Source organism: Phocoena sinus, chromosome 18 (assembly GCF_008692025.1).
Source record: "Phocoena sinus isolate mPhoSin1 chromosome 18, mPhoSin1.pri, whole genome shotgun sequence".
Classification (NCBI taxonomy): Eukaryota; Metazoa; Chordata; class Mammalia; order Artiodactyla; family Phocoenidae; genus Phocoena; species Phocoena sinus.
The window spans coordinates 75,882,511-75,894,560 of NC_045780.1; the positions used below are offsets into that span (position 1 = coordinate 75,882,511).

A 12,050-nucleotide genomic window follows, 5' to 3' on the forward strand; every position below is an offset into this window, starting at 1 on the left:
TTGCTTTGGGCATCCCTTGCAGTTATTTTGGAGAACACACATCTATGTTTCTTTCATGGGATTTACAGGAGGTAATAAAGGAGAGATGTGATTTCCACAGTCATTGATAGTGGAAGTCTCTCGTTTATTCTGTTTTTCAACATAATTATTTCACAGCGGCAATGATGAGATTTAATCTCACAGTAGAATTTGACACTTGATGATTTCCCTCTTTTTGAAACACGTGCTTTTCTTGGTTTGTTTCTCCAACCATGTTCCTAGCTTTTTTGGCCACTGCTTTTTAAACTTCTTTGCAAATTATTCTTAAATTTCTTCAGTATTGATGTTTTTCAGACCTCTGACACAGTCCCATTGTCTTCGTTCTTATTTCTTTGGCATTCCTAAATCCTCATGTGTTGTCACTTAACATGCACGTGTGATGGCTTAAATGTAGATCTTTAGCCCAGATGACTTTTCCGAGATCCAAGCCTATATATACCTCTGTCTACTTAACATCTTTTCCTGAGTATCTTGGTGGCATATCAGCATGAACTCTTTAGAACTTTTCCCCAAGTCTGGTCTTTTTCCAGTGTCTCCTGTTTCAGTAAGTGCTGACCATGTCTTCAGCTGTTCAGTCTGGAATTCTGGGTGTCATTCTTGACAGCTTCCTCGAAGTCAGTACGTTAATCTCAAAACTTTATCAGTGATTCCTCATATATATAATTTGAATGAATCTGTTTTTCTTCATTTTCATTTCACCGTCCTAGTATAAACCACCATCGTCTCTCACCTTGGCTGGTTTCCTGGCCTCCCGTTTTGCGCATTTCTTACCTGGTAACCACACAGAAATGTTTCTAAAACACAGATATAGTCATTTTCCCCCACTGCTCACAGCCCCTACAGGGCTTCTCACTGCCCTTCTGGTAGCTCAACCTGCATGGCTCTGCCTGTCTGGCTTCTGTTCCTTTTGATTTTTCTAGTCCTGCCTCATCTACAGAATCAGGCATATGATTACGTGGATTTCACTGCTAAACTATATTTGTTCAATAAAAAAAAAATCCCTATTTCTTTTTAAAAAATCCCTATTTCTTCAATTGGTTTACTTAATCTATCTTCAAAAAATATTATTAGTATCTTCTCCCTTAAAACTATTTCCAGGAGTTTTAAGATAATAAAATAGAAAATCAGGAACAGTAAGCAAATGTGATAGCTGTGATTGACAGCTGCTCTCAGGAGCGTCTATATTCAATTACTGAGGGAAATAACACTGGAGGTATAAATATCGGGGAGGAAATTTCCTATTCATAAAATAGAATAGAAAACAAATATTAATGAAATAGATCTGATTTTCCTATAAAAATTTCTTGTCCTAAAATTTATCTACAAGTCTTTCATATATATCAGTACAGGAAAGATCTACTCTTTCAAAAGCAGGCATTTTCAGAAATACATGTAAATTATTTTTACATTTAAATACTGGCATTATTTTTATTTAATTTCACATATTAATGTACACAGTAATTTATTAAGTTTTCCGAAACATTTAAATACATCAAGTATTTAAAGCTGAGTGGAGCTGGGACGTTCACACTTTATATACCAAGATATATCAGTATTTTAGCTGTTGACTAGCAAAATTAAGCATTAATACTCCTAGAATTTACCTCCACTGACTGAAATAAAAACACACAATATAAGATCTATGAGTTGGAGTTCATTCAGTGTCTTATTGAGGACTATAGCCCGGGAGACAGCCTCTCAGATAGCTCTGAGAAAGGTTCCAAAAAGGCAAGGGAGGAACCTGGATACATCTAATTTTTTTTTTTTTTCTGGAAAAGAATGTTTAGTTGAACATCAAAAGATTACTGCTAATCACAAAGCATAGACTCTGAGTTTAATGACTTTAGTGCTTTTCTATGTATGAGGAGAAGCTGTAAGAATCTGTGGTCATTGAAATTTTTCCTTTCCAAATTCCTAGATACTATAAGGAGTGATTCACACTAGCTTAGATAAGCGTCCTACAGAAGAGTCACTTAGTACATATTTTCTTGTTAGCATCCATCTGTGGCCTAACTAGCAGGCCAAAAAACCTAAGTGAATTTTAAGATGTAGAAACATAACATTTACGCTTAAGTTGACAATTACTTTAGCTTGTAATTAATTGTTCAGTCTGTTTTCTTAAATTAAAACTTCATGGAGCAGCACGTATTGATTGAGTGCATACTGTGTGCTAGGCTCCATTCTTGGCGTCTGAGTTTCCAGCTGTGACTACAGCATAGTCATTGCCTTGGCCTAATGGAGTGTAATCCGTGTGTGTGTGTGTGTGTGTGTGTGTGTGTGTGCGTGTGTGCACGCATGTGCGAGGCTGGGGTTGGGAGGAGAAACATAGACAGTATATAAAGACAAGTAAATGTATACTCTCTCTCTAATAAGAATATTTCCAGCGAGGTATGATGAAATGCCGAAAGCAAAAGAGTAAATAAGAATATAAACCTAATAACTACTTGTTTTTCTTTCTATTATGACAATACAGCAGTGGAATTTGGTAAGACCTGGCTAATTTTATAGATACAAGTATTGTGTAAAGAAATAGAGGATCAATTTCAGGTATGGCAAAAACATTTTTTTACTCAATATCTCTAGTCAGAATATAAACAAGCAGTTTTAGAAATACGTGTTTTACTTCAAGAGTTCATATTACCTCTATAGTGGAGGGTGTTTCATTTCCAAGAGTTTCAGAAACCAGGTAATAAAATGCTTTTAAAAAACAATCGAATGCTAGTGACTAATGGCCTAGCACCCCACCATTTTGAATTATTTTATGTTTAAAGTTGAATTAGTTAACTCAGTAAATATTTGCTGCATCTGCTGTGGGCCAGGTATCATTTTAGGCCCTGGGGAAACAGCAGGGAACCAAACAGAAACAATCCCCAAGCTCAGAGAAATTAGAGTCTATGATGTGTATAGTTTTGAAGGGGAAGGAAAGCCCTTTGTGGTCAGAGTACCAAATAAGTATCACTTCCATGAAAACAATCACGTTCAGTCATCAGCTTACATTTTACAATAATAACAACCATGATATTAATTTTCCCTCATGTTTTCAGAACTCTACCTTAAAGAATGCTTTGGGCATGTGATCTTTATTTAAACAGAACTTAAAACTACCTCATTATAATCTTTTCACTGAAATAATATTTTATTAAAAACAGGTGATGATGAGATTACCTCTGTTATTTGTAAATGAGGAGATCTTTATTCATGGACTGTCATTACCCAGTGTGTGGCACTGGAGAGTTTTCATTTAAGGAAATGGTTTCTCAGAGGCCGTCTTTGTGGACAGCAGATTGCAGGGATCAGACCTGCCTCATGTGTTGGGGGGAGCATTCACTCCTCCTGAGAGATGGAGCCATTCAGGGGAGCACAGGAGAGGAGTGGAGATCTGTGGGGTCCCCTCCTGCTGCTTCCTCTCTCCTCTCTCCACCCACCCCTCCCTCTCAGCTCCCTCCCTCTGTCTGTGGCATGTGATCCTGGAGGGCTACCTTAAGGAATTGTTTCATTGTAACTTGAATTCACAGTATAGTGGCTTTGTTTGACCACTCAGGTTCTTAATTCCTCAGAAATATTCAGAAAATATGTGGTTCTTCTTTTGTATTCTTCCCTTGAGAATCCTATTTGGGGAAAGTTCAAGTAGGATGGTTTTGCCTTGGGGGCACCATTGAAGCGGGCATGCCCACTTAGAAATTGTGTTTATGAACATGAAAGCATTGTCAACTATTGCATCCTAGGGCGCTGCCTTAGGAAAATCCGCAGGGGAACATTTCCTTTATTCTCAATCTAGGACAAGTTGTTCTTTTCTTGAGCTTCTGTCATACCGTCTTGTAGACTTCTGAATTTTATTATTGATTTTGTTTCTCTTTTTGTTATGACCAAGGTGAAGCTTGGGGACACATGTGGTCCAACATTGCCAATTATATGGGAACATTTTTTATATGATTGTAGATGACCCCAGTTTCATTTTACTATTTTTTTCTTGTACTGCCATTTCCCTAATCTTCTTTTCCCTTACTTTATGCCATTTTATTTATACCCCAGATTTCCTAGCCCCTAGCCTCAGGGTCCACTGTTTACTCCACTATATGCATAACATGATGGTGGGAGCTCCAGGGACCTTAGCTTGTGAATTCACCGGAAAGCAGTGTTTACTCTTTCAGTGGCCATTCCGGTTCAGCCATCTGCACCCCTTTTGCCCATGCATTTCTTTGGCCTCTGTCTTCTCTCCGCCCCTTTATCCAACTCTTGAGAACCGTGGCTCTCCTGCCACTCCCCAAGTGATGTTTGAGGGATAGTGGAGGAGAATTGGTGTAATGAACAGAAACCACTTCAACTTGAACATTACGGATGGTTATCACAACGTTCCTGGACCATTTTCCTAGGAGAGGTTGCGTCTCAGTAATTTCTCTCCCTCTCCTTAAGCTCTGTCTTATTGCCATGTTGGGGAGAGGGTGGCTTCCTCTCCATATTCTTTGCTAAACTCTCCACATACAAACTCCCTCCTCTCTGGGAACTGGAGGGGAGCAAAATTTGCTGCCCCAAAATGTGTCTCTTTGACATGAGGATTAATTTAGGCTGATTATTTTTAGCGATTATTTTTAAGAAGACTCGGGAAGTTTTTCTTGTTACCTCTCCCCTTAAGTGCCTAAAAGAATTTGGATAGAGGACTTGTTCCTAGAACAGAGCCATCCTGAGAGACGTCTGCAAAGAATATGGGCTGAGGGTAGCGAGGGAGACTCTGGTAGGGCTTAGTGACCAGAGTCCACTCTGTGTCCCACTGTCTCTGGTGGCCCAGCAGACATTTGTTTTGCCCACTTTGGGGGGTTACTCAGTCTTCCTGGGACTCTCCCATGTATGCATATTATTAAACTTTTGTGTGGTTTTCTCCTGTTGATCTGTCTCGTGTCAGTTTAATTCTTAGACCAGCCAGAAGAACCAAGAAGGGTAGAGGAAAATCTCTTCCTCCCCGACAGAATCAAAGGAAAACCAAAAATTTCTCTTGGTGTGTTATTCAGAGAGTTTGTCCATGTTTTTGGCCTCAAACTGTCCCATCCAGACCAGCCTATATTTTGAAAATTGCTGAAATACAGAAGAAGTCAAAACCCCAGACATTACATATGAAGTGTTTGCTTTCAAGTTCCTGTATCTGACAATTGCCTGGGTGAGTATGTAAATATGGCTGAGAAACCAGTGGAGGATTGTGATTTCTCTTCTTTTCCCCTTTTTTTAAAAGATGAAATTCTCCTCTAGGTTTCAGACTTAGTTTAGCAGCTAAGTGGAGGTGAAGAACTGCTTTTCTCAGTTTTTTTTTTCTTATAAATGATTCTCTTCATTGTAGGAGCTTACACATTTGTTCCGTGGCTTCTCAGCTTTAAAAGAGGAAGAGCGCTAGAAGAAAAAGAGAATAAAATATTGGTCAAAGAAACGGGTTACTTCTTTATATACGGTCAGGTAGGTTCCACCCTAATACCGCTGTCACTGTCCAGTGCCTCCCATTTTGTGCTGACTTCTGACAAAGTTCTTTGGTTTGTTTCTCAGGTTTTATACACCGATAACACCTTTGCCATGGGACACCTAATACAGAGGAAAAAAGTCCATGTCTTTGGGGACGAATTGAGTCTGGTGACTTTGTTCCGATGTATTCAAAATATGCCTGAAACACTACCCAATAATTCCTGTTACTCAGCTGGTAAATAATAGTTCTATATACATAGACAGAAAGACATTCCTCAATATACTGTGTGGTACTTACTATCTTGAATGATAAGCTAGTCTGTGTTGATAGAGGCAAAATCATTATTAGTAGGTATATTATTTTTACATACATTTAGAAAGGGCAGTAACTTCACAGCAATCCACACTAGAACGATCGTAAGCGGTGTTTTCTTCAACCTGTAATAACAATGCTGGAATAATACGAGAATGGTGAGCGCGTGCCAGGCACTTTACCTGTGCCCCTTCCTTTAATCGTCCCTGTCGAAGGGAGGTGGGGTCTGAGGCACAGAGAGGAAGCACACATTGTCTTAGGCTGCACAGAACTTAGTTTAAACCAGCCAGTCTGACCCCAGTGGGACTCACAGAATCTCTTCTTCACCGCCTGCGGAAGAAGTGCCTTTGGCTGGTTTGAGGGTCAGGTCCAGTGGCCCGGTGGCTTTGCTGGTGTCAGTGGACACCAGGTGGATGCATTTGGGATGTGAAAGTGTAGGAGGGAGGCTGCATTTCAACTCAGAAAAGGGAAAGGGCAGGCTTGCTTCATTGCAGGTCTGTTTGGGCTGTAATTGTCATCGTAGCCTTCATCTCGTCTTGGGGTAATTTCAAATTAATCGAGGCCAGTATTTGGACAAAAACAAAAAGCCTTCGACACATTTATTTCTCTCTGGTGATTTTGACAAATCCATTCAGGACCCCGAGGAATGTCTTCCCTTCCAGACAGCGTGAATGGCAGTGTGGAACACGGGGTGCAGCTGGGCTGTGCGATTTGAAGTGCTATATTCCAAAGGCGTTTACTGACAAAGGCACGATGAAACATGTGAGAAGGCAAAATAGTTCCCAATAATGGAGACAATTGTCATCCTGGATCCACAGCCATGAATAGCTTTGACAGGGTGATGAGGAAGTTAATGAAATTGGAATTCCCTAATTTTCATAGAGAAATGTTTCCCTGCAGCCAGTGGTAACCAGTATTTTGGTGTTGCAAAATATTTATAAATGGTGAGGTCACTTCAGTCTGTTATATGTATTTACATTAATTAGTACTTAGAGCTTTACAACACACTCTTTCAAATTTTCTAATCATCAGCCCCTCATGGTTACTTTCTCAGCCAGATTTCCTAGGTGCCTTACTTTTTAAGAGTAATTAATTTGACCTTAAAGATATTTCTCAGTGCTAGTAGCTTAGTATTATTTACGAAAAGTGTTTTCTAGGAAATTTCAGGTTTTCAATCTTTATCTGTTCTAGAACGAATTTGTTTAAAACCATTAAAAGCTACACATTGGTGTATACGTGTATAAAGTGCTTCCATAATAATCTGGAAAAAATTTAAATGGTCCATTTGAGGAGCCCAACGAAGCTGAATCTTATTATTTCATTAACAAATTGAATGTGTTTATTGTAGAAAAAGTTAGAGCTGATTGCTATAATCTGGAAGACTTGAACTAGCCAATAACCCAGTGTTGAAATTTTAAATAGAACCTACTTTGAAACGTAGTTGGTTCACACAGACTTTATTTGAGAGTTACTGTAATTAATGATCTGTGACCTATAGCCTTTGTCAAATTATTAGATTATCTTCAATCTCTATGATAATGGACTAATCCATTCAACAATAATTTCAATCTTTTTTTTTTTCTACTACTTAATGTAGTCATCAAATGCCTTGCCAATCCCAAAAGTGTACACTTTACCCTTAACAATACCTAGAACTATGTTCTTTTGTTTGTTGTCTGTCTTGGTCTATTAACAAAAAACAAGGTCCTTGTAGACAGACTCTTTGGTTATTCTGATCACTGCCCTATGAGGGCCTACGAAGGTGTCTGGTATATCTGAGGTGCTCCGTAAATAAATACCCACTGGCTAGTGCTGCAGGACACCCAGGTGCTTTGGCTTGACAGTGGAATAGAGGTTAAAGTAGATGTGTTCCTGTAAATACATTTTCATGGCATGTTAATGAAACAATGCAACTACTTTTAAAATTGTGAGTTGAATGTATTGACAGTTTAGATGCTATTTCCTTTGTTATTTCGTTGGTTTTATTCTCTGCCCCTCCTCCTCTTTCTTTTTCTTTATCTTTTTTCTTTATCTTTTTCTTTTAAGATGATGTCAAGAATGACCTGATAGTATACTGAGTGTAGTTCCTGAGTTGTGTTTTGTATTCCTGAATCACAGGCTGCATTATTGTAAATTAGGCGCATGAATGAAGATTAGTTGATCAGTTTTGAGACGCTAATTACCTTGTTGCTTTTGATTCTAAAAACAAGTATGGAAACACAAATTATAGAGGGCTAGAAAAGTAATCCAAATGACTTCTCATCCCCGTAGTTTGTACTCTAGAGAAAGACCTATGTTAGCAGATTGCTTTGTGAATAAGTAGTGTTTTGTTTTTCACTTTTAAATAATTTATGCATTTTATATGCACATTTGAAAGTATATTTAGGGCTATGCAGTATATATACGTGGGTGTGCTCATTTTTTTGTATTTTTATTTAACATTATTTTTTAAAGATTCCCATGTCAATAAAATGAAGCAAAACCAATTTTTTTTTTTTTTTTTCCGGAACGCGGGCCTCTCACTGTTGCGGCCTCTCCCTTTGTGGAGCACAGGCTCCGGACGCGCAGGCTTAGCGGCCATGGCTCACGGGCCCAGCCGCTCCACGGCATGTGGGATCTTCCCGGACCAGGGCACGAACCCGTGTCCCCTGCATCGGCAGGCAGACTCTCAACCACTGAGCCACCAGGGAAGCCCAAAAACTACTTTTAACTATATAACATTCCATCAAGGGACGTGCTATGAATTCCTAAACTTTTTTCTTATAGTTAGATGTCTGAGTCCTGTTTAGATTCTCCATTTTACGAACAGTAGGTGATACATCCATTTATGTCTGTTATAACTCCTCCTGCTTATTTCTTTTACTTTTTTTGGGGGGGGTGTTTAGGCAAATCATAACTGGTTTAGAAGTCCACTGGTGTAATTTGAAGGGTGAATGCCTACTATTTTTTTCCAAAACAAAGTAGTTGTCTTTAATGTTCTCCTCTCCCCCTCCTTTCCGTGTACAACTGCTTAAAGTTCTTGCAAATCATTCTTTTCCAGGCATAGCAAAGCTGGAGGAAGGAGATGAACTCCAACTGGCCATACCACGCGAAGATGCTAAAATATCCCGGGATGGAGACGGCACGTTTTTCGGTGCACTGAAACTTCTGTGACCTACTTACACACCTTGGTGTGGCTGTTTTCCTCCCTTTCTTTGTACCTCTAAAGAGAAAACACTTAACTGGAAATACCAAAAGGAAAAAAAAAAGGTAGTTACCATAGCCTGGTTTGCTGAAACTAGACCAAAACAGGAAATTTAACAGACAACCACAGCCAAAGGGTGTCATGTGAATTACAAGAACTAGAGCCCTAGAGCCCGTTTAAGGAAAAATAGAACTAGAAAGACTTTTCACTATAATGCCATGTTGAACACCTTAGTCATAGTTTCTTACCTTGCAAGAAGCACAGGATTCAAAGGGGCAATAATCATTTCTTCAAAAATGGTATCCCACTGTTTGCTATGGAACAGCGCCCATGGCTGTAGGACATTAAGACATTTGGGGGAAATCTGAGGATTTATCCTCTATTTTTATGTTAAATACCCTTTCTCCATTTTCAGTTAATATTGAGGAAACTAAAAAAAAAAAAAAGAAAAAGTATAGAAATCTTGCATCCCATACATGAAAAAGTAACTAAAAGTTTAAATTTAAATATCATTAAACAATCGGACTCAAAATAGGATATAGGTACTATTTAAGTCTTTTAGGTTTATTTCAAGTTTGCAGTTTTTAGCTCTAATATCATATATTACCTGCTGAACACTCCTGGACATCTTCACAGGAGGGAAATAATTCTCTCATGTGTTTACACTTAGGTGTATTTTTTATAGCTAATTTCAGTTACTTCAGAAACTTTTTAATGTAGGGTAATTCCAATTCATGCATATAAGCATTAATTGAAAGAAATAACTGTTTTAACCTAAAAATAAAATCTGCCATAGAAGTTAATAAGTACATTTGTAATAATGTAATATCATTTCCCTTTATTTCCTATCCTTCTATTTTAAACTGCTGATATTGTAGTTCACATATCCCAGCCTTTAAAAAATACTCATGTTATTAGCTTTACAGAAGTTGAGGTTTAACTAAAGTTCTTGGCATCCTGAGTATGTTATATCCCATGTGCTTGTTCCAAAGATTATCACATGCCAGAAGACATTGTCCTAATTTTCATTTTATAAAGACTCATTTTTGAGGATGCTGTAATACTTATCTTTTATAACGTCATGTGTTTTGCTTATATTTTTAAATGTCATCAGTTTAAACAGTTTACTTCATTGTTTAAACAGATGGAAAAACAGACCCTGGTCTACACTAGTTTTCCCCAGTTTACATTAAAATATTTTTAAAGGTATTTTTTTCAAAACAAAATTATTTGTATTTTGTGTCTAAAATTAAACTTTGTTTAAAACTGATTTCTATAGTTTTGGCTTTTTGGTTAAAATAAAATACACTTTGCAGTTTATTCTGTTCTTCAATATTGTAATAAAAAAAGAAGTGATAGGTGAGGTAGAAGTTTCAATAATAGAAGGAAGTCAGAGATTTTCTTAGTGTTGCTGCCAAGTGGATTGCCAAATAAAAATGTTAGTGCCTTTTGCCTCATTTTTGGATTGTTTGTCTAACACTAGTCATCTTTTGGTTCTCTCCATAACACTGAATGTTGTCTTAAAAAATTAGGTGCATGCAGGGAACTATAGTCAATATCCTGTGATTAAACCATAATGGAAAAGAATATGGAAAAGAATGTATATATATGTATAACTGAATCACTTTGCTGTACAGAAATGAACACAATATTGTAAATCAACTATGCTTCAGTTAAAAAAAAGACTAAGTAAAATGATAAAAAAAAATTAGGTGCATAAATTGTTGAACATGATAAAGTAGTATGTGTTAGGGTATGATATAAAGTATTTGAAGTCATAAATATTTTACATGTTTCAAAAAGGATTTGGTCACCTCAATACTATATATGTAAAGTTATGGATTAAATATTTCTTAGAGCCTAGGTTAAAAAAAAGATAAAACTACATTGTAATAGGCTTGTGCCCTAATCTCTTGTAAATCTACAGCTTGCAACATTTTTCTTTCTCAATGGCTTAGCATATTTTGTCAGCAGATGTAGAATTCAGCCACATAAAATGGTCTTAAATCTTACTTTGCTTTCTGTTCAAACCAGCCTTAAAATGTGAATTTTATCTTCCTCGTCAGTGAAATTGTGAGGAAAATCAGACTTCGGTTGAGTCAAAGTTTATGCAGTTATCAGGAAGTTGAATTAAGTCAGAAAGAGAAAGACAAATACCATATGATATTACTTGTATGTGTAATCTAAAATATGACACAAATGAACCTATCTATGAAACAGAAGCAGAATCAGGGACATAGAAAATAGACTGGTGGTTGCCAAGGAGGAGGGGTGTGGGAGAGGGATGGATTGGGAGTTTGGGAATAGCAGATGCAAACTGGTATATATATAAAATGGATAAACAACAAGGTCCTACTGTAGAGCACAGGGAACTATATTCAGTAACCTGGGATAAACCATAGTGGAAAAGACTATGAAAAAGAATGTAGATATATGTATAACTGAGTCACTTTACTGTACAGCAGTAATTAACATGGTGTTGTAATTCAACTATACTTCAATAAAAAATAAATTAAAAAAGAGATTAGGTAAATATAGAGGTGTGGGGGGATGTGACTGCAACAGTGAGTGAGATTGCCCAAGTTCAGCCTTTGCTATCTTTCCTCCAGTTTATTTTAGCAGAAAATGGATGTTATCCTGGGATTTCCTACGAAAGAAAATTTCTAAGGTTTAAGTGTATGGGCCCAGGCCAGATACTCTTCTGTCTTAAATCCGAAGTCAAGATTCGTGATGCTACCTAATCACCCAGTGAGGGCCCTCAATGCATCAGCAGAACATCCTGAGGAAGTAATGTGCTGGCCTCACTGGTGCCTGGAGAAACGCCTCCACTGTCCGATCACCGTGCAGAGAAGCTCCTCCCATGCACTCTGTTATGGGTGCAATGACCTACTGATAGAAGGGCTTAATAAATCCTATTGTCATTCGAAGTCCAAACCAGAAACTATTACTCTGAAGATGTCCCTGCCCTAGGAGACCCGTGCAGCCCCCTGACGTGTTTGGTTTGGCTCCCATGTTGCTTTGCAATTTTTGAGTTGGTTTCTTTTTTCTTTTTCTTTTTTTGTATTGGAG

General features: G+C 37.7%; 1 protein-coding gene across 1 annotated transcript in view; it reads left to right on the plus strand.

Annotated features, from left to right (window-relative positions):
- TNFSF13B (TNF superfamily member 13b) overlaps positions 1 to 10,301 on the plus strand; it is a 35,440-nt gene extending 25,139 nt beyond the window's left edge. Inside the window, exons 4-6 of the mRNA XM_032611685.1 lie at positions 5,369 to 5,481; positions 5,569 to 5,719; positions 8,838 to 10,301. Of these exons, the coding sequence (XP_032467576.1) occupies positions 5,369 to 5,481; positions 5,569 to 5,719; positions 8,838 to 8,950 (377 nt within the window). The 3' untranslated portion in view covers positions 8,951 to 10,301. The remainder of the gene's footprint in view (positions 1 to 5,368; positions 5,482 to 5,568; positions 5,720 to 8,837) is intronic.
- The last annotated feature ends 1,749 nt before the right edge of the window (positions 10,302 to 12,050 follow it).